Source organism: Lutjanus erythropterus, chromosome 10, assembly GCF_056507025.1.
Source record: "Lutjanus erythropterus isolate fLutEry1 chromosome 10, fLutEry1.hap2, whole genome shotgun sequence".
Taxonomy (NCBI): Eukaryota; Metazoa; Chordata; class Actinopteri; order Lutjaniformes; family Lutjanidae; genus Lutjanus; species Lutjanus erythropterus.
In genome coordinates this window covers 4,017,129-4,044,970 of record NC_139326.1, presented here as the reverse complement: position 1 = coordinate 4,044,970, position 27,842 = coordinate 4,017,129, and the positions used below count along the sequence as shown (strand labels likewise).

General features: G+C 41.2%; 1 protein-coding gene across 1 annotated transcript in view; it reads left to right on the top strand.

Moving 5' to 3' along the window:
• The window catches only part of rimbp2b (RIMS binding protein 2b), a 137,041-nt gene that overhangs the window by 100,013 nt on the left and 9,186 nt on the right, over positions 1-27,842 (top strand). The window contains exons 13-26 of the mRNA XM_084727907.1: positions 2,114-2,262; positions 3,559-3,638; positions 4,354-4,463; positions 4,704-5,576; positions 13,392-13,543; positions 15,096-15,758; positions 16,232-16,381; positions 17,552-17,713; positions 20,052-20,825; positions 22,761-22,869; positions 23,345-23,470; positions 25,771-25,952; positions 27,435-27,603; positions 27,778-27,840. Coding sequence (XP_084584033.1) covers positions 2,114-2,262; positions 3,559-3,638; positions 4,354-4,463; positions 4,704-5,576; positions 13,392-13,543; positions 15,096-15,758; positions 16,232-16,381; positions 17,552-17,713; positions 20,052-20,825; positions 22,761-22,869; positions 23,345-23,470; positions 25,771-25,952; positions 27,435-27,603; positions 27,778-27,840 — 3,762 coding nt within the window. The remainder of the gene's footprint in view (positions 1-2,113; positions 2,263-3,558; positions 3,639-4,353; positions 4,464-4,703; positions 5,577-13,391; positions 13,544-15,095; positions 15,759-16,231; positions 16,382-17,551; positions 17,714-20,051; positions 20,826-22,760; positions 22,870-23,344; positions 23,471-25,770; positions 25,953-27,434; positions 27,604-27,777; positions 27,841-27,842) is intronic.

Genomic DNA, 27,842 nt, shown 5'->3' with positions numbered 1-27,842 from the left:
GATCATATTCAACACTTCTTCTATTAAGATTTTTTTGCGAAGAAAATGGCAATATTGTGTTTTTGTCATATTTCCAAGTGGCTGATATCTCATTTATAATTTCAGTCATAAGTAAGAGGCCACTAAATTAATTTTACTTGATGGAGTGCACTCTTATTGAAGTGCTGTGCAATCGAACAAATGCATCATTTCTGCCATGTGAGAGCTGCTGGTAGTGACTCCACAGTGTTAATATTAGAAGCGGAGTCAGTTCCCTCACAGCGAGGTGAAAGAATCGCAGCCGAAATTAGAAGTCTGAGAGGCTTCTGACTTAATCTGCAGTAAACACAAACTGTTAATGAAATAATCAATCATAGTGAGAAATAGCCTCTAGCTGGCTAAACCTGTTCTCTGTTTGTTTTTGACTTGTTTTTGTGAATACACAAATGCTTCACTAATTACACTCGTGTGTATCATTCAACTCTTGCTATGAAGTTTTAATTTGTTTCTTTTTTTCTGGAAACACAAGAATAAAGTACTGTGAGATAACCACCTATATGACACCTGCTTAACAAAAACATAAAAGTTACATTTATTTGGGTGTCTGGTGAGCTCAGTCAGTAGAGCGGGTGCCCCGTGTACGGAGGCTGTGAGTCCTCTGCAGCGGCTGTAGGTTCAACCCCTGCCTTTGGCCCTTTGCTGCGTGTCGTTCCCCCACTCTCTCTCCCTCTTTCCCATCATGTCTTCAGCTGTCCTATCAGTTAAAGGCATGAAAAGCTCCAAATATATTAAAAAAAAGTGACATTTATTTAAGTGGTAGTACCCAGTAGGCAATTTAAAATAAGACATTCCTTTATTAGTCCCACAACGGGGAACTTTGCAGTGTTACAGCAGCAAAGTGGATAACAAAACAGAAGGAACATCAATAAAAAAACAAGTAATAATGAATAAGTAAATAAGCATCATAAATAGCAGGAAATCTAAGAATAGAAACAATATAAACAAGAGAAAATATAAAAAATATAAACAGACTCAACAGTTGAGTTTACACAATTACACACAGGAAGTAGGTATTGCATATATTGCATGGTCAAAATGATATTTCTTTGTTTATAATATATATTTTTTATTTTTAGCAGATGCAGTGTGCCATATTCATTTTGTTCACATGCAACTACTAAACTGACTCATGAAGGACTTTTGTAGCCGTACAGTTTAGATAATATTATTGATCCAAGATGAAACTGACGGTACAAATCTGTCTGCTACTTCAGCACCACGGACAGCGACAATTTATCAGTACGTAGCACAGTTAAGACTCTTTTCCACACACTGCTGGTTTGACTTGATTCTGTTTGACTTGGTGTGTCAGTCCAGCATGGTAAGGATTTGCATCTCCATTATAACAGGGCTACCTGCTAAAAGGTGTTTTTTTTTTAACCAATGACATGCTTGTCTCAGATATAGAGTTTTATTTTGTATAAAGTCTTCATAATTTATAGGAAATTCCTCATTGTTTTGGTTTTTAAGCTTTTATTATCAGATGCCTAAAAGTACAAACATCGATGTGGAGAGACTAAATTTCAAACGGCAGGGATTCAGTTAGAAGCCACAAAAGTGCAGAGAGCTGAACACAGACTTTTCTCTCTGGTGTCTGGTGCACAGACATCAACTTCAGTCAGATAAGAGATCAGTGGATCAACTAACAACCCATCTGCCCCTGCACTCATTCTGGGGTGGAGGGGCAGAGGGTGGTTCATTTTGCTAACAAGAGGGATGGCATCCTCCCTCATATCACCTTCTGGTAGAGCCTTTAAAAGAAGACTGAGTAAATTATGTCATAGTGCTGATAAATGTACCATGCAGCATACAATCAGCTATATATACAGTCTAATAAGTATGGATACTCTTACTGTTATGATTTCCATTACATTTTATAACAATGCAACATGTTTACATTATGCCAGTACAGTTACACAGTGTTAAAATGTTGAGTTATTCTGTCTGTCTCTCTAAAGTGGATATGCACAGTAGTTTAGTGCATAAACTCTTTTGTAATTGAGTTGTGAGCTTGATATTAGTTCTGTTATTGTGCTGTGAGGATCTGATGAGCGACGTTCTGTTTGTTCTACAGGCAATGAGGCTCCAACAGGCAGATCTTTGATATCCGAGTTCATTCGACCGCTCCAGATCAGTGGAGACAAGCCGGAGCTCCTCTCTGTCAAGCCAACATTCCTCACTCGCAGTCGAGCCCGCAGCCCAGCACGGGCTTTCCTCTCCGAGGTATCCGACAGTGTCTGTTTATATCCCAAGTGCTTTATTGCACATTTACACTTTGCATGACATCTATAGACAAAAACTGAGTCTGAGCTTCGAGCTGCACAAGAAAAGACTGTCTGAACATCTCAAATGACAATGCGGGGCTCCAGTGAAGGAGAATCCTCAGTCCAGTCGTTGTTGATGGTAGATTTAATCAATTGAAGCAATAAATTGTGTTGTTCTTCCTGCATCCAGCGATGCCACAGTGATGTCATTGGTATTAAGGAAAGACTACAGACTAGTTCAGCTTGGATTTCTGGATTTCATGTTTTGGACAACAAAGCTAAAGGCTAAGGTGGTTTTTGGGGAAAATGCTGCTTCATTTTCATTTTAATCGAAGTGTTCAGGCTGACTAAAAGTTGATCCATTCAGCGGGGGTGCAGGAAGCTTCCTGGTTTTATTCTGTTTTGGATTTATCAACATGTAGTACAAATGTTGTTAGTGTACAAAATATCAACAAAAGAAATACGTATCTTGTGTGTTTTAAGAAAAATTCAATTATTTGTCAGTTGGCAGGTTAAACTTAAGGAAGACTGGTGCAGTATTATAGAGCACAGGCACCTGCATTGAAAGACATATTATTTTTGCCTTCAAACTTTGTCTCTTTGTAATCTTCATATTTGAATTAATTAATTTTAGTATCTATCTATCCTTTATTTAACCAGAAATCTCCTTCTCCAGGATATCCTGGTCAAGATGGGCAGCAACAAAATAAATGAAGTTTCATATTAAAGTACAGATGACAGTCAACAAACATATAAAACATACATGACAAAATAGTAAATGGGTTGCATCTAGTGCATCTAGTGCCTTTCTAGTCTTCCAGCCACTCAGCGCTTTACACTGTATGGCAACATTCACCCCATACTCACACTGATGGCAGAGGCTGCCATGCAAGATGCCAACCTGCTCAGCAGGAGGAGCATCGAATGCTCATTGACACACACACACACACACACACACACACACACACACACACACACACACACACACACACACAAACACACTGATGACACGGAGCAATTTGGAGTTCAGTGTTTTGGCCAAGGACTGGAGGAGCCGGGGATCGAACTGCCGATCTTCCAATTTGTGAACGAGTATCTCTAAACCACATCAGGCCAAAACACACCAAAACACAAAAAATGAATACAAGACGCACAGGGATTAGGGGCTAAAAAGAATCACGGCAAGTAATGGCGCTTTGAATTTCATTGAATGTTTAAAATGGGGGTTATTTGTTCTTTTTTGTGTCATTTCTAGATGGACAAAGAGCTCAGCTCAACTACAAGGTCCAAACCGAGGTTCACAGGGAAGGTTCGTCTGTGTATCGCTCGGTACAGGTACGTATACACAACACACACCATCACTTATTCACCCACCATTCACAGTGTATCTCATTAGAAACACTGAACACAGACATACAGAATACCACCTCTTTCTAGAATTAAACTGTTACTGTTTCCAACAAGTTCTTTCAAGTCCTTAAAAATACATATTGTTGAACTTTGGGAACATATTAAGTGCATTTTCAGAGTAAATATTAACCAGGTGCTGACAGAAACCCCCAAACCAAAGTGAAACAGCTCCTAAGAGAGGGTTATGATTAACAAGAGAGGTGGCCAGAAATCCTTTACATTCCTCTTTACAGTTGAAGTGGCTGCTCAGTGTAGACAAGTCATGGATGACTCCTGCTGAGATTCTTTGCTTTCTCTCACAGAGCTTTAGGCTACAGTCTTAAAGATGATTCAGTGTTTCTATCTCTATAGAAAATTACCTGTCAGCACAAAAAATAATTGGAATCCTCAGAGCACAAATATGTGAAATGGGGCCAAAGCTTTCATCCCACACTGTCCTCAGCTCCCTCATATTTGTAAGCAACAGAATAAATAATTCAAAAATAAAAACATATTTCATATTTTCAAAACAGCACAAATCATTTTCCCTTAAAATATATATTATAGAATTGGAGTATTTGATGTAACAAAAAACCCTGGTGGAGACTAACTGTAAAACACTTTGGGAGCTGAATTGTTAATTTATGTTTTTTTGCTTTAGTTACAATCCTTATGACGGGCCTAATGAGCATCCGGAGGCGGAGCTCCCCCTGGTGGCAGGGAAGTACCTCTACATTTACGGGACGATGGATGAAGACGGCTTTTATGAAGGTCTGACCTGCCGTGGTGTTGTTTAATTGGTAACACTTGAAAATAACCATCATTGATAAATGGTGTATTAATACTTAATTAAACTTAAGTCAGCAGTTTTTTTTTTTCACTCCTAAAAAATGAAATGAATTGTGAAGTGATTAATATTTTTTAAGGATGGTTATTATAAAGTGTTGCCTTTAATTTTTTGGTCCTTAATATCATCGTATTACCGACTTCAATCTCATTTTGGTGTCTCAGGAGAGCTGCTGGATGGACAGCGGGGACTCGTTCCATCCAATTTTGTGGATTTTATCCAAGATGAGGAGACGCCCTCCGTCCAACACAGGGACACAGTAGCTAAAGAACCTGGCTACCTCAACCACAGTAGCCTGGGGACTCAGAGAGTGGGGGTGGGCACAGGGACGGGAACAGGCATCAGCAGCCTGCTGTCGGACAGTAAACTCGACTGTCTGAGCACCAGCAGCTTGGGCATGGACCTCCTGGGCTCCTCCAGCAACGGGACGGGAACCCTGGACGTCAGCATTGACGAGGTCGGTGAAGACATTGTGCCTTATCCCCGCCGCATCAACCTGATTAAACAGCTTGCCAAGAGTGTGATTATTGGCTGGGATCCTCCGGTGGTCCCGCCGGGCTGGGGCTCCATCAGTGGCTACAATGTCTTGGTGGATAAGGAGATACGCATGAGTGTCCCCTACGGGGGCAGGACAAAGTCTCTTATTGAAAAGCTCAATCTTGCCACCAACACCTACCGGATCTCAGTGCAGAGCATCACTGACCGTGGCCCATCGGACGAGCTGCGCTGCACTATGCTGGTGGGAAAGGACGTGGTGGTGGCACCTTACTACCTGCGGGTGGACAGCATCACGCAGGGCTCTGCTGAGCTCTCCTGGATGCCGAGCAACAGCAACTACAGTCACACCATCTTCCTCAACGGGGCAGAGTACGACATGGTCAAGGCGGGGGGTTATAAGTACAAGTTCTTCAACCTGAAGCCCATGACAGTTTACAAGGTGAAGGTTGTGGCGCAGCCACATCAGGTGCCTTGGCAGCTTCCGATGGATCAAAGGGAGAAGAGGGAAATCTCTGTGGAGTTCTGCACTCAGCCTGCAGGTCAGCCTCTGAAACATCACTCACATTAACACTTTTATCTGTTAAGTAAACCTCAGCAAAGCAGGGACTTTGTTTTTTCTATGTGTTGTTGTAGAGCCATGACAAGGTCTACTTGGATATTTGTAGCCACGTTAACATGGTTCTAGGGATGCTAACATCTGTTGGTTGGTTGGTCATAGTGATCAACTGGTGCTTTTTTCAGGGCAAATACCAATTATTAGTAAAATGGAAGCAGTGCACGTTTGCAGTAAAAATGAAAAACTCCAACACAAAGCTTTGTTGAAATGTTTTTGAGCAGATGTTCAACTAAAATAGAACTTTTCAACATTCAGCAGATGCTGTTTCGTGACATAATTATTATGATCTAAAGGAGGAAAAAAAAAAGATTCTGATAAATGTGAAATGCAGAAAATCTGTCGAGATTTAATCAGCTGGTCCACTACTTTGGTTCAGACTGAAATATCACGAAATCTGGTACAGATATACGTAGTGCCCAAGGAAGATATCCTACTGATTCTGGGGATCCCATGACGTTTGCTCCATGTTAGCTTTGTCATTATGAGCATGTTACCATGTTGCATTTAGCTTAAAGCAGAGCCCGGCCTTCACAAAACAGTTGTGTTTTTTGCAGCTGCAAAAATAATAAAAAGAATAAAAAGAAACCCCCTAATTGTTAAAACACCCTCAAAATACACAAAATACTCGATGCAGAGTGAGTCACAGAAAAACAAGAGACATCTCACAAATTGAAATAAACGAATGAGCAGGGGGAGTAAATAGAACAGTAATTAGAACAGTGATAATTATGAGTTCTCTTTCAAATCAAACATATGTCTTTAGATAACAGTGGAAACTATTTTTCTTGAAACTGCATTTCTAACAGCTTAACCTTGTTATGTGATCTGCTGCTTTATTACAGATGAGCATTTAATGTATGTCCAGCCATATACAAGGTTTCGACTATATTCTTGATTTCCTTCTGTCTGTCATCGTCCTACCCAGCTCAAATCCACCATAATTCATAATTTGTCACATGGCTAATTGCAGTTAGATGCAAAACACAGGCAAGTTGCACTCAGTTGCAGAACTTTGTGGCCATGTTTGCACTGTAATGTCATTAGTAAAATACCTTTTATGAATCAGACCTTGAGACGGGGCAGATAGTTGTTGCAAGTGACGCGCAATTCATGGTGCTGTCAGTGGCTGCAATCCATTCTTTGTGATTTCACTGCTTAGTCTTGATCGTAGTCAGAAGTTTTTAGGTGAACTTGTTGACAAATAGTTGCTTATTTACACATCCAACATCCATCCAACATTACCGTTCATTTGAAGTGATGTTTTCTGATCTGGCAAATGTACATTCAGTCCTCTTTAAGTTCCTTTTAGCTTTCTTTAATACCTTGAAAAAACATATCTGCCTCTTTATCAACGCCAAAAATGGTTAAGAACCCATATATCAATGTTACAAATGGTTAAGAACCCAGTTGTTAAATTAAAAATTGATAAGAACCTTTGCTTTACAATGATGAGCCTGTCACAGGTTGGTAGTTGGAATGATCATCTTTTCACCACAATTTTCACTTTCACTGAAATAAACAAACTTAAAGTCATGATGATGTGACATTTGTTGGCGTCTGTAACAAACAAACATGCTTTCTTACAGATAGAAAACCAGATTTGTAGGCCAGGACGTCCCTGCAGCACTACAGTATTTCATTTATTTGTTCTTTTGTCACATATTTTTCATTTATTAAAACATTGCAGCTTCTGTGTTTTGGATATTGCACTTTTATTTTGGATATTGCGATTAATTGTGCAGTCCTACCTGTCACTTTGTCTGTCTGCTGTTTGGTGGTGTGCAGGTAGTGTCAGTTGAAAGTGGAAACAAGGTCTTAGTTTTGTTTGTGTCTGCACAGTTTGTAATTTTGTGTAAAAGGTGTATTTATGATAAAGGGGTACCATTATTCTCCTGTCCACCTCAATCTGATTGCCGGTCCTGTAGTCTAAAATTCTGTTCTTTTTCAAAGTCATCTGATATTTCACAATGAAAGCCATCTGATAATTTACATCCAACACAGCAGCAATCGTTTTATTTACTCAGCTACACGCTTCGAGCCCTTTACACTTAGAAACCTGACAAACATCTCAGCCATTTTCATTTTTCCCCTGCCACTTTCAGATTGCCCTGAAGGATTTCTGTGTGTACCGCTGTGATAAGACACATGCGTCGTAGGAAAAAAAAAGTGCAATGAGAAAACATCGAAGAAGCATTTTCTGAATGCAGCTACATAACCCTGGAAACAAGAGTCTCTCGAAGCCAAATGAGTGTAAATAGTGAGTGTAGATCTCTGGGATTTCTTCTCCCATGAGGCTCGTTGATGCTTTGCTGTTGCCGGCGCTGACTCGGGTCTCACCGCCTGACTTGCTGTCTTGCTCTCTGAAAGTGTGATAATAATAAGGGTGATTCTCTCTGCAGCTGGCTACATTTCTGGCACTGTTTATGTGTTTAAATGTATGGGATTGAAATGAGCGTTCAGACCTGATATATTGTTGCTTTTTATACTGTATGATTAAGTGCTCAGGGGGATGGGATTGTGATTTTTTAACATAGAAAGGAGACCAAAATTCCTACAGTTAAAGAGTATCTTTAAACCTTATTTTTATATACTCTGGGGTTCTTTTTGTTGAAGAGTAAGATCCTTTTTGTTTAACCAGAAACAGCCTTTATGTCGCGCTGTTCAAAGCCACCAGACTTCTTTGGCAAAAACAGTAATTTAACCTCACAGAACAGTGGAGCTGGTCTAACGCTGCCTCAGTCTGTTAGTTAGTTTGGTGTTTTAACATGTAACATGTGTAACATAACACAAAGTCAGACAATTACACAAAGAAAGTAACTGGCGATGCACAGTAATTATCAGGGGAAAGATAAATTACTGGCCGATAATGGGAAATCGTGATCTGATAATGAAAGCTAATAAATATCGGCTATAAAAATATCTGATTTGACAGATTATGTCAAATCATTTAATTTGAATTCTTTTAAAAAATGCTCTTTAAAAGCCAAATAATGTTTGTGAAGTATTTTGATGCACTTTGGAGAGTCTGTTCTTTGTCTCTTGTTTTTGAACTTATTTTTAAAATACGAAAATGTCTACTTTATCTTTTCAGTATTGGCCATGAGAAGCAGGTAATTATCAGCTATTGATATTGACTGAAAAAAAAATTGTGCATCCCTTAAACCACGTGTCAAACTCGAGCAAATAATATAATTTGAACAAAACAATTCCTTGCTGCGTTGTGAAAGTATGGTGTCCATCCTGATTTTGTCGTACATGCACTGAAGTCGTCTAGTCATTACGTGTCAGTATCACCTGATAGCATCTCAGTATCATATCGCTGTTTCCAGCAGTGACCTTGTAGCCCAGTAGTTGTAGCTAGAAACATGGTAGTTGTAGCCAAACTAAATGCTGTCACTTTATTTTTAAGCAAATATAAATTTTGAACTTGAAACCTTGCTTGTAGACTACAGAAACTAAAACAGCTTGCCATTATATTTCCTAGACTTCTGCTTCCTGAGCTAGTTGTTAATTATTAAAATATTACTAAAAACAAAAGGCAGTTATGTAACATAGCAACTAAATACATTTATAGACATTTATATATATTTACATAGGTAAGGCAACCAAAATTGGTGGCTCTGAAAATGAGTGATATTTGCCCTATAAAATGGCAGTTTCCTGTTGGAAAAGGCTGTCTGAAAAGGTGATCATTTCCTTAATGTTATCAGACACTTAGAATAACAATCTGAGCCTGTCGGTGGCAAAAACAAGCACTTTTAGTAATCGTACTTTGATGGGCACATTTACCCTCAAGGATTATGTTGCAGCCATTGTAGCCCGTTTTGTGGCTGCAGGCTGACGCGATCAAACTTCTGTGCCTATTACTCATTTAGACCTCAAAATATTTAAAAATAGGGTCCAGGAAATATAGGATGGAAAAGCAGTACAAATAAAAAAGGTACCAGGATGAGACAGAAGCAGTTCAGAAAATCACAGACAAACAAGACAAAACAGAGAGATTATGAAGTCAAATAATAAACAGAAGAAATGGTGAAAGTGAGGGAACAAAGGGAGAGACAGAGAGGGAGTGAAGCTGAAGTTTGAATTGACATTTCCTGTTGCAGCTGACAAGCCAACATGCTGAGAGTTCATTAAATGATCTATCTATTGAACATGTTAATTAGCGGCGTCTGAAATAGTCTCGGTGTCGGTTGCGGACGACTGTTGTCAATAACGAGGACAGTGTCTGGAGGCTCTATATTAGGTTTTCACACTCAGCATGTGCTCTCCAAACAAGTGACTTCATTATTAGCGATACAACATTTTTATTAATATTAGTCACACGTCCAATTCCCTGCCTGGAAATCAGCGTCTGCTGTTTGTGTCCAGTGTTAATGAAGGTGCCTCCACTGAAATATTCATTTAAACACTCATTTCAGCTCTCAGAGGGGCTTGTTTATGACAGGCGGAGTTTAAAAATGACAAGAGGAAATGAAACCTCCAAACAGCCACTGCTGCTGTTCCAAGACTGTGTGTTTGTCTGCTGACAGTCAGCGTAGAAATGTGATTAAGATTGCATTGATGTGGATTCTCGGACACACGCACACGCACGCACGTAGAGCTGCATGTTGCAGCTCGGAGATACTGCTGACTGCATCTGCTCACTCTGTCTCACTGTGTGACTGCAGGGGAGCAGCAGCTCTGCACAGATGGGGATGTTGTTTAGTATGCAGCCGGCATATACAGATTGTGGAAATAGCAAACTGTGTTTTTTTTAATGCTCCATAGAATATTGTCAGCAAGAATCTTGCAACAGGATATTGGAGATGTGGGTGTGGCCGAGAACATGTTAAACAGTCTCTCCTGGATTTCGCAGGCTTTTTTGGGGGGGATTGTTGTGGCCTAAAGTGCCTGATTTCACGGCAGCTTTTCTAAAAAAATGTTATGCATGTTGTGATGTTTTTAGGCATTTTTTGCACTGACATTGTGAGAGCAAGTGAAAATCACAAAAAAAGTTGCTGCTTGTTTTAATTCCTTAAGAATCACACTGTTGTGACTGTTCAAAGTAAGATGGAGTCAAGATGGCGGCGTGCACAGACGCAGCAGCTCAGCGCTCTCATTTACAGTGCAATAAGCCATCTCACTTTTTTCATAGGTTACACCTGTACATTTCTGTTGTTTCTATCATTTGTAAATGACATGCAGCTGGTGGGTATTCCACAAGCAAAATCTTTTTGGAGCTCAAACTCAGTCAAAAGAGCACGGAATTATAAACTATGGTCTAACAGTGCAGAGAGCATCAATGTCAGTATCAGTGACAAACCATCTGTTCTTGTTAACCAAAAAAATAAATAATAAAACATTAAGTAGGTTCATTAAGACACATGTATGACACAGGGGACTGCTATGATCGGTGGAACTTGCAGGAAGCTACTGTGATTGGTCAAATTTGCAGAAATGTGGCAGTGATTGGACAAAATTGCAAGCGATTGCAAAATTCACAGAGATCAGTTGAATTTGCATTAATTGCAACATCCGTCTTCCTGGAGAGACTGGTTAAATGTACCTAATTAATATGCAAAAGACTGCAATGTGATTGGTTCTAGACACGTAGATTCATGTATATGTTTCCTGGAATGGGGGAAAAATGTCAAAATGACTTTGCTTCACACAGGAAATAAACCACAATAGTAACTAACAATTATATCTAACAATTATTTTCGTGGTCAATTAATCCATCACTTATTGTCTCAATTAATTGATAACTTGTCTGGTCTGTTAAATGGTAAAAAGTATCGATCCATGTTTCCCAAAGCCCAAGATAACATGCACAATGTCTTGATTTGTCCAGAACCCAGTTTTTTTTTTCTTAAAAACGACTCAAATCGATTAATTGGTTATCAAAATAATTGCCAATTAATTTAATAATCTATGAATCAATTAATTATTGCAGCTCTAAAGCATAATGGTCAGTGTGAAACCATGCATCGATTCAATCATCCTCCTGACACAAACTTTGTTGCTCTTTTTTCTTGTTAATACTCTTTCCTGTAACATTACTGTACAAACACTGATGGCAAACTGGGTTTTTCCACCAATGTAAGGCAGTGCCCACTGTGCATATGAATGAATCTTGGGATGCACATCGTGAGTCTTCACAGAGCTAAGCATAAATGTAAAAACTCATCCCACAACTTTACTTATATTATTTGAATTAGGGATGTACTGAACAGTTTAAAGGTTAGAGGCTTTGTTCATTAGGTTGACCTTTGAATTCTAAATCAACATTTAAATGCTGCACAGCTTTTTGTTTGCATGTCTTTTCATTCTGTTTAAACCTGGTGTTTCTCCACAGTTGCACATAAAGATTACTTTTTCTGTCTATGGCACGTCCAAGGACAAGCTACTATCTCAAAGCACATCTGTATTCATATCCAGGCAAAATATCCTTTATAACCAACCTAACCATCGGAGGCAATGAATACTCGTCAGTCAGAGGCAGAGTTACCAGAGTGTGTGTGGGAGGAAAATAAGGCGTCAATCAATCAGGCCCTTTGCTGTGTCACACTCTAATAATTCCTACCATTCATTAACTGCATGACACCAAAAACTGGGGTTCACTTTGATGGACGCTTTGTAAAGGAATTTTCTCAGGGTATAGAATTTACCTCTGTACTGGTAAGTGAGTGTGTACAAAGTCATGATATGGTAAAGTAAAAATTCTGTTGTAATTTTTTGTATGGTTGTATAGCGCAATGTACTGTTGTCACAAAATCCTAAGGCACACTTGAACTTGCATCATGGTTGCTGTGTAAGATTGTTTCCGACTCAAACATTTCCATTAACTCCAGAGCACTGTAAAGTCCAAAAGTCAAAATGTATTGAAATGTATTGCAAAAACTTTGGTGTAATGATTTCCACAATCTGATCCGTTCTATCTAACGAAATATTCTGCTTCAGTCCACGTTTCTTGGTGTTTAACCTTTAAAAAACATTTTTACTGCTGTGAAAAAAAAAACGTTTGCTCTCCTGCTAGCTGCACATAAAGGGAGGCACACACCTGTATTTAAGGTCCCGTGTGCAACGTTCACCGAGAGTTATTGGCAGAATGTGGCAGAAATGGAATATAAAATTCAGAAGTATGTTTTCATTAGTGTATAATCACATCATAAAATGACATAATAAAATATGAAAACGGAAATCGAAGCTTCATTCCAAACCTTCAGTAATAGCTTCAAAGTAAAAAAGTCAGACGTAATTGTAACTAATTTAAAGCTGACGCCCAAAATGCATACGTGTAAATCTCAGGATACACACCATGAACCTGCACAGAGATGAGCATAAATATAACAAAATCATCCTACAACTTACTATATTTGAATATAATAAATACCTCATCCAGCTGTCGACTGACGGTGTATCACAGCACATGTCAGCTGTTAATTTTAGTGAAATTAAAAATGTTTTAAGAATAATTTAAGATTAAGTATACATCATGTTTTTAATACAATTCTTGGCAGCACCATGCGGTGAGGTTATACAGCGTATAGCCTATATTAGGTCATACAGTACTGTAGATGTGAGACTTATTATATACTGCAGTTCCCATAGAATGAAAATATCCGTATTTCATCGTGCTGTGAAATGGTTAGTGAACTGCATAGTACTGAGGTCAGCACATTCTTTTTTTCATCAAAGAGGCAGAAATGGTTTTCTTTTTTCTCTCCTTATCCAGTGTGTGTGTTGTGCTCCCCAGGGCCCCCCCTCCCTCCCCAGGAGGTGCAGGTCCAGTGCGGTCAGACGCCCGGGGTCCTGCAGGTCAGATGGAAGCCGCCGCCTCTGACGTCTTCAGGAACCTCCAACGGGGCCAGCGTGATTGGCTACGCCGTGTGCACAAAGGGACAAAAGGTACCAAATGTCAAAACAAGGCATTTCTTTTAAAATCTTACAATAAAGTGCTTAAAAACTGTAGCTCTGTTTCCTCAGTGGTGACTTTAGTGAGTGGTGCTCTGTTGCCATCTGCTGGAGAAATGATATAATGCTGATATCCAGCCCCCAGGGGCAAGCAGTACTGAGGACACAACTGCAAAAAAGATGTCTGTAAGACAGCTCCGTGATTATCCTCCCTGTCTCTGCAGGGAGCCATTGTTATTCTTGTTTGTGTGTGCCAATTAAATGTGTCAATCAACCATGATAGTTTAATTTCAAACCAAAATGCTGGACAGAAATAAACAAAAAAAAATACATGACCATTTTCCAACAGGCCTGAAGTGGGTGCTATTTTTCACATAGTTAACTGCACTGGAGCTCTACAGATCTCAGATCTCTCAGATCTACAAATCTGTGTGTTCTGACAGTATTTTTTTTTTTTTAGGTATTTGTTGTTGTTTTTTTTAAATAGTAGTAATCACTGCCTGGTTGCAAAAAATCGCTATGGTTTCCTTTAAATTTTCATCCAAAGATGCCTTAGGAAAAAATAAGTTGCATAAATCAGCATAAGGATTTTCTCTGGATGTTGTAAGGAAAAACCCTATCAGCGTTTGCCCTGAGGAACTTAGCTTATTCTCATATGTATTGCTAGAAGTTCCTTAGTAATAATTTTCTTCAGAATTGTTTAAAGGACCCATAATTGTCCATTAAAAGTGAAATCATTTGTGGAACATAAGACAATAGCTGAATACATGGTGAAGAGGAGAGGAGATACTGACAACAAGACACATATTGCAGTACACAGAAAACACACTGCACGCTACAGAGGTCAACAGTGACGTCACGGACATGAAAATCCTGTTCATATTCTGCATATGAGATTTGGATTATTAGTCAAAATGACATAACCATCCAGGCTTGAGACTGCGAAACAATGGCTCTTGTAGAAGCCACAAATCCACATATCAGCCTTGTTTTAAGAAAAACATGTTTTATTCACAATGTCGTGGAGAAGTATTGTACTACCCACAATCCTAAAGTGTAGCAGCACTGTCTCTGATCGGTGGAGGTTGCAGAATCAAATCTTTCATGTTCATGATTCATCTCGTGGTTGGTTGGTTTGATTCCAGGCTAAAAAACTCTTTAGAGTGAATGAATGGGAAACTCAAAAAGTGGGCGGTCACTGTTGAGCTCTAATAGCACCGCACAATTTTTAGAGACCATAAATTTGACATTAGCACAAGCAACTTTGTAGCTAAGTTGCCAAATGTTAACTTTAAACATTGAGGCAAGGAGACAGTCTAAGAGGCTTTATGCAGTGAAGTGAAATCCTTAGCTTTGGGAAATATTTTGCTTAATGGACAAACTTGAGTTGGTTTATGCAGCCGGGCAGTGCTATTTCTCTTCAGTCAACAGATAAAATGCATGTAGCTATGTCTGCATGATGGCAGGGTTACAGACTGTGCACTTGTGTATGCTGACGTTGTGAGCTGCCCTTTGGTAAGGACTCTCTGGTTCTTTGTGAATGCAGATAGCAGAGGTCTTGTACCCCACAGCAGACTATGTGACCGTGGAGTTAAACAGGATTCAGTGTCTGGAGGCCCAGGAAGTCATTGTAAGGACGTTATCGACACAAGGAGAGTCCCAGGACTCGCCCGTGGCCATCATCCCGCACAATCTCTTGGGCTCTCCGCGGCTCTCCCACCGAACCACCGCACCTCCCCACCCGATCTCCCACCCTCCATCCCATCCGCCACACTCACAAACCCACCCTCCTTATCCGTCGACGTACCCCCCGAACCACCCTCAGCCCCAGGTGCAGCCTCTGCCTCGAGCCCAGCCCCACACACTGCCCCACGCACAGCCGCACTCGCAGCCTGTCTGCCACCCGCCTCCCCCTCAGCCTCATTTCCAGCGCCACCCCATGCCCAAGTCCAAACCGTTAGTAAGTGCCAGAGAGCCAGAAACCAAAGAGCATGAGGTGGGCCTGCGATCGGCCCAGCCCTGGGAGCGATCGCCCTCTCCGCTGCCTCCCATGCGCGGATCCAACCTGGAGCCACCGCACTTCCAGCCACGGCGATCGCCCTCTCCTCAGAGGATCCTGCCGCAGCCTCAGGGAGTCCCCATCCCCAACACCATCGCCAAGGCCATGGCCAGGGAAGCTGCCCAGAGAGTGTTTGCTGAGGGAAACCGGGTGAGTCCAGATTTAATTATAAAACCGTTTTCATGTCAGCCTGACATTCAGATTTTTGATTTTGCTATTAGAAATATGCCAGAGTATCTATCTGGCTGTTGGATTTTACATTCAGAAATGGGCCTTAAAAACAAACAAAAATAAAACATAAATTAAAATGTTTAGAAAACAGTAAGGAAAAATGCTGTGTTTTTTCATGAGACTGGATGTGGTCTTTGACTAGTGTGGGTTTTTTAATGGCTGATGCCCATATTCACAGTGCAGATGGCTGATACATAATGCAAAACAAATGCAAGTCCTGCATAAGTCCATTATTCTATGCACATTATGGTCTGACATACATGAGTATGTTCAACAGTAAACAATATCTCACTTTTTTCCTATTTGGTTCAGATGAAATATGATTTGAGGAATATTTCACTTAATTATTTGGATCTTTTTTCAGTCTAAAAGTTGGACGGTTTTCTTCTTAGGTTGAGAAAAGGAACATCTTCAGTGAGCGAGGAAATGCCTTGCATCCACTCAACTCTGACGAGGAGGAGGACGGATACGACTCTCCTCATGCGAGGAGGAGAGGAGCCTCGGTGGATGAATTCCTCAGAGGCTCAGAGCTGGGCAGACAGGTACTTTACTGAAAACACAACGAGCTGTGCTCAGCCAGTCAGTGAATCTGCATCACTAGTTTCTGGGAAGAGCATGGACCCAGTTACCTACATGTAGACAAAATCACATTGGACTAAATCACATCAAATTATATGAAATTGAAGCTCCTCTTAATGTGTTTTTATGCATTCATACTGAATATAGGGATTGAATGACATATAATTTTATTGCAGATTGCGATAAAAAACAGATAAGTTGCTTGTGATGACTTTTAGTTATTGGGATAACTGGGAATGTGGGTGAATATTCTCATGAGTGACCTGAAAAAGCTGGAAAGCGCGCTAACAAACAGTCCTATATTGATTTCCTGATGTATTTTGGATTGCCACAAGGGGGAGCCTGCATCTTTGCAGTCCTGTTAGTCACGCTCATACCTATTCACACCAAATGTAAGAGAAATTACCAGTGTGTTTTGTGCCATTTTAATTGTTCTAAGCATATTTTAACGTTTATTGTGATAATATCATGAATCACAGTTATTTTGGCCAGGATTATTGTGAAATGTTCATATCACTCCATGCCTAACTGCATCAGTATGATGTACTTTTATTTTCTAGAATCTTGTATGCTTCCTTTTATTAAAATAAATATGTTTAAAGGTGGGAGAGTTCACCAAATTTTAACAAATCCAGTTGTAATTGTAACTTGACTTTGGCAAAACATTTGGATAATTTCAGTGCACACTGTGTAGCTATTCAAGAGTCAGCTTTGTGAGTGAAACGTTCTGGCTTTGATTGGAAATCAACCAGCAGCTGGACCCTCCAGCCAGTAGACTTATTCACAAATTAATAAAAGCTAAAGGAAATGTTAGACGGCATGGAAGTTATAGTACAGAGCTAAAGTAGCTATATTTGAGAAAAGAGTGAAATAAACAACATAAAAGAGTTAAAATAATCAGTAAAAAAAAAAAAAAAGCCTTCAGTAAAAGTGAATGAATGCTGTGAAGGCTCACTTATAAAAATATGTTTTTAGAGGGATTTAAAAGAGGATTAGGAGCTCATCAGTCTGATCTCCTCAGGGAGGTTGTTCCAGAGAGTGGAGGCCTGGTCACCCCACGTCCTCAGCCTGGATAAAGCTCTTTATTTATTGATCTTTACCTAATATGCTTCTTTTTAACTCTCCTCCCTCAGCACCATCATCACCACTACAGCCACAGTGAGGAGTATCACACAGAGAGCAGCCGGGGTTCTGACCTGTCCGACATCATGGAGGAGGACGAGGAGGATCTGTACTCTGAGATGCAGCTGGAGGAGGGCCGCAGGCGCAGCATCAACTCTCACAACACTCTTAAGGTACGAAGTGCACACGGTCAGTCTGTGGCGACCTGGGGGAGGACAGGAGGAGGTGGAGAAGACAGAGGTGTAAGGAGGGAGGGAGGGTCTCTCTCACAGGCTCCACAACCAGGCCCGTCGTGGCTTTGCCTGGCTGAGCTTCCCTGCCTTGCATTAGCCGAATCAGCCTCCCCACCCCAGCCTTGCTCCTCCACCCCGCCCCTCCAGCACCGCTTATTTCATTCAAGGCTGAGCTCATGGGAATGGCTGTGTACATATAGCTATACAGCATGCAAGAGAGAGAGGCTGTAAACTAAAAGCTTAATGTTTTTTTATGGTTTGCATTGCATTTTGATGCTCTAAATACTGCACCGAAGAAGTGTTACAAGTGTTCAAATGTTAGAATATGATATTAATATGCAAATTTTAATATACTGTACTGTATCAAAGGGTCATGGCATATGAAGTGCATATGGGAATCTCATTTAAGTGAGTACTTAAATGGAAATATTCACTTTTGTTTATGTCTGTCATGTCCTGATGTTTAATTTCTCTCTGGTCGATGTCAGTACATGATCCTGTCTTCATTCGGTCTGTCAGTGGGGATGTGTGGATGTAAAGCCAACCTGCCATCATGATATAAAAGCACCATGTTATGTTATGAGAGCGAGAGGTACTGTAGTGTCTGATTGGTTCTCTGTATTATAATAGACTTGTTATCAGAAGTCAATAAGATAATCAGTGCAAATTTGATAAAGTTATCCCTGTTTCTGTCCAGTTATCTGTACAGTATGTGGTGTTAATGAAGGGCATTCATTGGTGTATTTACTCTCGAAATAGACCAATGCTGCATCTCCTTTTCGCCATCGCCATCTATTTGTAAATCAGTGTTGCACATTATCCACTGGCCCTATATTTCTGTATAAATAAATTATTTTAAAATATGTATAGCAATGATGTATTTTGAATAAGAGCCTGTTAACACCTGGAATTAATGTTTATCTTGCGTGATCGACTCACAAGTGGACAGCTCTGAAGTATCTCCATATGCGTCTCGACTGATACTGGATTTTTGGGACAGACGTAAAAAAATTCTGATATTGATAAACTTCGAATGTGCTTTTCAAACACATTAACGGTGACAAAACAAGTAATCTATATTGGTTGTTTACTGTCTTTATAAAATTTGACCTGTTAAAGTCAATGAAATGTTGTATTCTGTTATAAATTTAGTGTAAATATTAAAATAACTCGAAAGCTGCTAAAAGTTGGCAGGTAGACATACTTCAATACTTCATACTCGCAGCAGCCGCTCGCAGAGTAATGCCATGACAAACTGACAGAAGAGAGTTTTGAATTTAATGCCAAATTCACAAGAAAGCACAACTGATTAAGAATTTGCTGTAGTTGTTTCACAAATTTTATTAAGTTTCAATGTTTCAATGGTGAAATCAGTTGAAACAGACAGTGTGCTCACAAACTTCTGCAGCTTTTTTCGGCAGCGAACCGCCCACTTGACTGACAGGACGTTACTCGAGTAGGTGGTTCGCTTACAAACTGCTGAAAGAATGTGGCAAAGAGCACCTCTGACTGGTTTGAGTGATCGGATCTCATTGTTTCCTCAATGCATTTTTGGTGCATTCACACATGAACTCAGAGCTGTCCACTTGTGATTTGATAACCCGGGACGCATGTTAGTACCAGGCGTAAACAGCCTCCTAGATATTGTTAAGGGAACCGTTAAAGATAAATTGTCTAATTTGGTTCTGCTGTTGTTTTCTGTGAGCACATAGAAATAAGTTGTGTATGTGTCTTATTTAATACAGTGTGTCCTAAGCAGCTGGTTCTTCTACTCACTCAGCTTCACGTTTTGTTTTTTTTTTTGTTTTTTTTTTTTGCTTTTTTAAGATTTGTTTATCCGTTTCATCCACATTGATGTTGTCATTGATCCCTCACCCGTGGCACTAACGAAGCCTGTCACTTACTTTTTCTTTGGATATTTCTCATTTCTCACAAGCGAAATTCCCTTTTTCCACATTTAACCTCCGTGGCCACGCTCAGTTTCTCAGTTCTCACTCCATATTTGAGCCTTCACAGATTCCTGTCAGAGCATGCCATTTTCTTCTCACGGAATGAGACTGCATGTCTTACTACATTGCCACAAATAACTAATTCTGTCTTTATTTTGTCTTTCCCTCCCATTTGTTCTATTCACATACTGTGTTGTTTCCCGCCTGTTCTAAAACCTTCGAAAAAACTTTTCAACCCCCCTCACAAAAAACTAAACTGAACCTTTTGAATTGAACTGACTAACTGAACTGTGAAATTGTGGAACTTTGCCTCCCGGTCGTGACTGAAGGCGTATTACAAGCGTCAGGACTTAGCTGAAGAGAGAGACTGCTGGGACCTCCAGAGGGAGGTGGTGAAGCAGAAGTCGCTCCGCAGTAAACGTCTCCACAGCATCCCAGAGGTGGCGGAGGAAGAGTTGGATGGCGTAGACGGCATGGGCCAGCGCCTGTGCTTCGAAGACGGCGGGCGGCCAGGAACGCCACACACTCAGCGGAGGATGTACTCCCAGGACGTGCACAATCATCTCACCCCCGGCAAAAACTCACGCCACCTGCAGCGCCAACGCTCCTCCCCTCGCTTCACAGACAGCCGCTACTGCTACAACCCAGACGACCGCAGCTTGGGACGCCCCAACCGCCAGAACACCAAGAGTCCTGACAGCGGGTTAGACTGTGGCAGCGAGGAAGAAGGCTCTCTAGGCCGAGGCCATCGAGGGTACTACGCTCATGGGAGCCCCATGCGGGGGCCCGTGCACATCATCCACTGTGAAGGGCCGGTAGAAAGGCGGGCGCTGGCCATGGGCCGTAAAAGAACTCTAACCCGCCAGTGCAGCGTGGAGGAGGAGTTCTCCGACGCCCCAGTGACTGCAGCCAAGTCGGTACACACGGGTGACTTTAGGAACAGGGACCACTTTGGGCCTGGTCGGGAGGCCGGGTCGCGAAACTACTCCAGGGAGGGGGCCCTGAGCGAGGGCCGGCTGAACGAGCTGGACAGGGTCTATTACAGCCCCCACAGGGAGGCTAGGGCCCAGTCTTTGTCCAGGCTCAACCGGGACCAGCCGCTGGTGTGTGATTCAGACTTTCTGCTGTACTTTCCATCAGCAAGCTGCAGTCATTCTGTTTCCTTAATGTTGTCTGTTTTTCTTTATGATTACCCCCCTCCTCCTCTTTATTTCTTTATTTAACATTTTGTTTTTCATTTTGAGAAATCACATGTTCATGGTCGGTCTGATTTGATGTTTTATTTTGTGTGAATTACTTTGCTTGTACTCAGAATGTCAGGTGGATTTTTTAAAGTGGAGCTTTCAATTACCTAAAGGCCATTTAACTGAGTTTTGACTTCTCATGTCTTTGAGGGGAAAGGTTCCTTTTAAAGGAAAGTCTCTGTGCAGTGCATGGGGACGTGCTGCTCTTTCCTGCCCCCTGCCTTCTCTCTGCCAGCTGCCAGCTTCATTTGTTGCTCTCCATGTCTCTCGCCCTCTCGAGCTGCTGCAGCCGCCTCGCTCCACCTTGTGCTTGGAGCTTTATTTCAGCCTCTCATTGCTTCACATAGAAAACAATGCCAGATCAAGACTTTTGCAGCCTGCGGTGATTCATTTACCCCACAGGCCATACACATTCATCTCTTGCTTGTCTCTTTCACTCGTTTCAGCAAAAAAAATCTGTTGTTCATCATCAGTTTTCATATATTAAATGTTCTGATTGTGATACGAAGCCCCAGGCTGAATCTATAATGGCTTTGCTCATCTGACCACATCTTTATCCATTCTCAATTACACTTCCCTCTTCTCATTCATTTCCATTCTTTTCTCTCCATTCTTCACTCATCGTTTCTGTCTTCTGTGCCGTCATTCGCTTTCTTTTCTCATCAAGGAGCTGACATGCACAGAACAAAACAAACCGAACAAATGGTCTTTAGCTAAACATCCGACCCTTCCTAACCCCTCAGTCCATGTTGTTGTGTTGGGGTTGATTTGATTTACTTGTTTTGATGGTTTGTTGGGTTTCTTTATTGTTTTATGGATTAGTTTTTTTTTTACTATTATTTTGCCTCCCTAAGGACAAATGGAAGCCACATCATTTGCTCTTATGGTTTTTTTAGTTGTTTTAACAGGATTGTGGGATTCTTTGAAGTCATTTTAACCCTATGAATACTGTAGGGGCCGCCTGCACGGGATTGTTGCTTGTATGATCCTGTTTAAATTGATACAAATTAAAAACAGTAATAGCTAGAGCATATATGCAACAGAAAGCTAAGGTTTCTGTCTTTCGCATCGTCATGATGTATTCTCGTGATGAACAACACACGTTGGCGCTGTGAAGAGGCACCAGCTGAGGAGCAGAGAGTCAGGTGGATAGTTCATGTCAGAGGGAGAATGAGAAAAATCAGACTGAGTCAGTAGTTTTGACCTTGGGTTGTACATATTTTACGGATATGAAGCATTTTGAGATAATCTAGAATATTTCATCACAATAAGCAAAAATACCAAGACCTTTGCACTCTGCTCACAAAAAAAAAAGGTCGGGTCGCTGTGTAAAAAGTAAACCTGTATGCAGTTGAATACCATACAAAGAAGAGATATTTAATGGTGAGACTGATAAACTTTATTGTGGTTACCCATGATGCCATGGGCACTAACACAGCAGGCAACAAATTCGAAATTAGTGTACCTTTACAAATAACGTTTATCAGTTTGAACATTAAATATCTTGTCTTTGTACTGTTTTCAATTGAATATAGGTAAAAAAACATTCTCTTATCTATGTTTTATACAGTGTCTCAACTATTTTGGATGGAGATTCATGACATTTTAGCTCAGATTGTACAGATTTTAGGGATATGAACCATTTGAAGATACTCCTAGAACGGACAAAAATATCAATGTAGGCGCTGGCGGACCATTTTTATTGCAGAGTTCAAAGGGTTAAATGTTTACTCATCTTCAAAATGCAGGCGGTCTGTTGTTCTAACCTCTTATCTGTTGTTTTTTACTCTAAAGATCATTGGGAACTCACCATCACATGGAAGCGCCGATCGTCTGGAGCACTCAGGGAGGAGGCTGGTTCACATCGGCACCCCCCCTCAGCAACGGCCCATCCCATCCATTGGTTAGTGAGGTCACCACATGAGGAGACGCCTCATCCCCATCTGCAGGGCCACTGATGTTTGTGCTATTTATACCATGTGTTTCCCTTTACCCATGTGAGCCGAGCTGTACATCTCTCCCATAGAGCTTAAACAACCACGTAGAGCCTTATTTTGTAGCTGTCCATCTTCACCAGCTGGAAATCGCCAAATGTTCACACGCAGTTTTGCAGGAAAGTTATCCCAGATACACTCCCGATGCCTGTGTTTACTGTGGCTTAACATGTTTACCACCCAATCTGACCTCCCCGCAACAGTGCAAGCATTGCTGTTTTACACCCAGTGACTCCAGAGTGAAACTTGTTGCCTTGTACACCCCCACCTCAGGGCAACCTCATCATCCTACTGTCTCAGCATGAGTGAATGGGCCATGGGGTAGAGCAGAGTGTGTGTGCGGGGGATCTCTGACCGTAACGCTGTGATTGGTGTCTTCTGTAGAGATCACCATGGACAGTAACAGTGAGGGGAGTGAGGGGAACCTCTCACCCGTCAAGGAGGATGTTTACTATGGCAGTGTAGCTCGGCGCAGGATATGGCGATCTTTGTCCTCAGAGGATCAATATGGTATGTGGTGCAGCTTCTCTCCAAGATGACAATTCACCTTGACAAGGTCAGAAAAGGCAAAGAATCGTTCTTGAACACATGCAGTGATATATCATGGTGGTCTTTTGTTCTGTGCTGGACAGTCAGCTGCTTTTGTTTAGTTTAGCTTAGCTTAGCTGAATAAAGCTGACGGGGGAAGACAAGACTGGCCACTTTTCCCGTTGCTGGAGAATGAAAATCCCTACCTTCCCTGTATGTACTCCTACACCTCCAATCCCAAGAAACCCCAACCCACTCACTCTTCCCATTCACCCTCCATATCCAGGTCACTCTCCCACCCCACTGCAACTTAGCCCGCCCTCTTCTTCCTTAGCTTCTCCACACCTCCTCTTTTCCTTCTCCTCCTGCCTTCATGAGCTAGCAGCAAGTTTCCTTTGTTAATTTTGCATGACCTGTTAACAATACAGTGAGAAGGAAAGACACATTACTGGATGAGTTGGTGCATTCTTGCCTTGTTGGTATCACTCGGTTGCACTTTCATTCAAGGGTAATGTCCGTATTTCTCAGCCTGGACCCTATTTTCCCGTGGTTTTGTGTCTAAGTGAATAATGGGAAAACAGGCTTTTACAATTTCTCACGAAACGGGTTGCAGTATAATCATTAAGGCCAATTGTGATGGTCAAATTGGTTGTTTTTACTACTGACAGGCTCAGATTGTTATTCTAAGTATCTGACAACATTATGGAAAGGATCCCTGCAGACCTTTTTGTTAAAGAGTAAGATCCTTTTTGTTTAACCAGAAACAGGCGATTTATCGCTCTGGCCAAAGCCACCAGACTCCACTTTCAGAAACAGTAATTTTCTCATCAAACCAGTGGTGGGAAGGTATATTTTGAGATGTATTTGGTTACACATTACCAGTTCCCCTAAAAGTGTAACTAATGAGACTATTTTAATTACTTTACAGTGATGTAATTTATTAAATGTGATTATTTTTTATTAGTCTTCAAACAAACGTTTTAAACTGAGCAACAAAGCTGAAAAGTCCTATAAACCTAGGCAGTGTAAACCTGGAAACGACTCGGTGTGACTGGTTGCTGTTACATTGACGTTTCCTCTGGTTTGATATCGATCATTTCAAACAAATATTTCAAACCTTCACACTGTACAGTAATGTCAGAGACATTTTCTGATTTTGTTGAATTTCCTGTATTGAAAGATGTCCACCATCAATCATCAAAAACAAAGCAATAGAGTCCATCTAGACATAGAGACAGCTCCTTGTAAGCCATCCAACACAGATTTGACCCAACAGCTTTGCTCACACTTAAATATGCTACGTTGACAGGCACAATTGGCCAGAAGGATTACATTGCAGCTTGGTCTAGCTCGATGCTGGACCAATTTAATAAACTGTTGTCCCCATTAGTTATTAGACACAAAAACACAGGAGAATAGGGTTGAGGCTGAAACATACCAAAGTTACCCTTTAACGTTTTTACACAGTTGAAGCACATTTCACATTTTCCAAAAAGCATATTTCAGTTCTTGAGTCGGTGTTGGTTGCAGTATCTCCGAGCCATTCTTCAGACTTGCAATCTGCCATTGAAACATTCAACATGGTGATCCATGAGAAGCATGGGGAACTGATATCAGGTTCATCACTTCCCCCCTCACTGTCCCTGATATCTGCGTAGCCAGGACCTGCTGGGGCACTTGATGTGTTATCTCCCTCGAGAACTTGCCTCCTTTGCCCTTTTTCGCTGCACATTGTTTCCAAATGTGGCCTATTAAGCATGACAGTGCACCTGCATTTGATGTAGGAATGCCGCCCTCATCATGTCCAATCCTGGGAAAGCATGCATGTTAATCAGCCTCTGTGAGATAAGGCAGTGAAACAGCAATGAACAATAGTGCAGTGTTACTTGTGTCCTCCTGGTGTGCACAGTCATTCAGTTCCCCTTGCACCCCAAAAACTGCTTGACATGTGTTTCCTGTCCTGTGCTGTGTTGTACTATGATGTTTAGTGACTGTCACGCCAGCAAGCAGAGATGTGTGAACGAAGAACCCTGCTGTGCCTTCATTGTAAAAGCGCTTTTAGAGCTTGAACCAAACAGGACTACCATTTACAAAGTGGAAGAGATTAAAAACCAAAACTATAATTATCGCACCCGATCTCTGGCTCTTTTTTCACACATGCATCTCATCGCCCTCTCCCCTGTCAGCTCTAACAAAGAGACATCTTCTGCTCTCATTGCCTCTACAGCCAGCGTGGCTGTATAAGGCTGGTAGTAGCAGCAGAGGCCTCCTCTATGTTTCAGACGGCTATGGCGGGCGCAGGCACGGGCGGGGACGGCGCTCTCTGGATTACTATGACGAATCAGAGCCGGAGGAGCTGACCCGTGTGTTTGTGGCTCTGTTCGACTATGACCCCATGTCCATGTCGCCCAACCCTGACGCTGCTGATGAGGAGCTGCCATTCAAGGAGGGCCAGATCATCAAGGTAAGCACCTGATTCTTAGACTGTTTCATATCTAACTAAAAAAAAAAGAAGGCAGATTTCTAATCTTTGTTTTATTTCTTTAAATCGCCTACACCTAAATGTCTTTAGCCGCGTTTCCACCCAAAGCACACAGAACTTTTAGTCCCAAGAACTCCTCCTCAAGGAATTTACAGGTTCCTTCAGCCTGTTGTCTGCATTTTCACCATGGTCTAAATGCTCGTTTATGCCTTTAATTTGCTTTCATTTCATCCATATTTCTGCACCTTTTCTGAAAGTTTACAGATACAGACAAAACAAAGCAGTATCACTGCTGGTCATGGGGTCAGTGTAGCAGAAAAGGCAATTCATTATACCAACCTCCTGCAGCATTGCCATGTTTTTTGTCCGAAGCCTCTTCTTCTCTGGGGTAACTTTTGACTCTGAGTGGGGCCCTCTAGTAAATGTACTGCTTAACATTCATGCCAACACAAAGGATTCATAGAGGTACGTGGGCAGTAACGACAACATCGTTTGAAACAGATGTACATATTTTTGTATGTAAAGGGTGCATAAATGAGCCTTTAAGACCCACAAAAATTCTGCAAATGTCACAGTTGCTTTGCTGCTTCACTGTCATCAAAGTGAAGTTGGGTTAAGATTTTTGTGTACACCTAAAATACAGGTCACTATTTCCAATTCCTGCTTCATATCATCCTCAGTATAAACGTTTATTAAAGCCTGAATGTCATCTGTCGTAAGCTTCTGTAACTCCAAGCGCAGTGAACAGAAAACAAACTGGTTTGCAGCTGCAGATTTTTGAAAATTGTGGCTCAAATAAAAAGCTTATGTTCAGCACTTCAAGCCTCCCCACCAAAGGTCTTGTACTTTAGGAAAGTACTACCCCTTTGAGCAAGGACTATTTGGGGATTAAAATGTCCCTGGAACTAAATTTCCACCCCGGCCCCTGCAGTGGACATGCAGTTCCCCAAAAGGTTCCTAGTCCCTGGGGAAAGTTTCAGCGGTGGAAACGCTTTTGCTGCTTTTAGAATTACATGTAATAAGTAGTAATCTGTGCCAAACCTGGGGCCTCATTTATAAAATGAACTTGTGATCTATTTTGATGTTAAGTATGACTTAAGCAGAAGACCAAGTGTAAGTAGTTATTTATAAAATATTACTTTGACATAGAAATAATCTTATTCTAAGTTTTAAGTGTAGATTTGACTTGATGAGTGATTTCCCTGCTGGTTATGTAGGGGTACTGCAGCCTGTGGTGAACTTTGCCTCATCTTTATGAATAATGTGATGACAATTATCAATTAAAAGTGTGTATCTTTGATGAATCAAACTTAAGCACAGTGTCTGAAATGATCTTAAGACCAAGTTCAAGTGCAAATCCGACTATATGTTTTTTTGAAAATGAAGCCTCTAGTTACAGGTTGGATGGTATCTGTTCTTTGCTCCTCTCTGTTTCTTCCCTTGATATTTTTGCTGTTCCTTTAGGTGTTCGGGAATAAAGACACAGATGGCTTCTACAGGGCAGAGATCCGAGACCGGGTGGGTCTGATCCCCTGTAACATGGTCTCTGAGATCCAGACAGAGGATGACGAAATGATGGACCAACTCCTCAAACAGGGTTTCCTGCCACTCAACACTCCTGTGGAGAAGTTAGGTGAGACATCTTTTTCCCAACATGACCTCCTCAACTTCTTTTTTAACTTTGCTCTTACAGCCTCTGTGTCTATCTGGCAAACTTACTGCTCTACTGAACTGTGTTTTACTGACACATTTCTCCTATCCTCTACTCTCCCCTCTTAATTATGTTTTTCTGCTGTTTCCTGTAAAGTGAACTGTGATCGTTTCAAAGATGGCCGCTCAATAAATCGCAGGTCCAGAAAGTCCAAGAGAGGT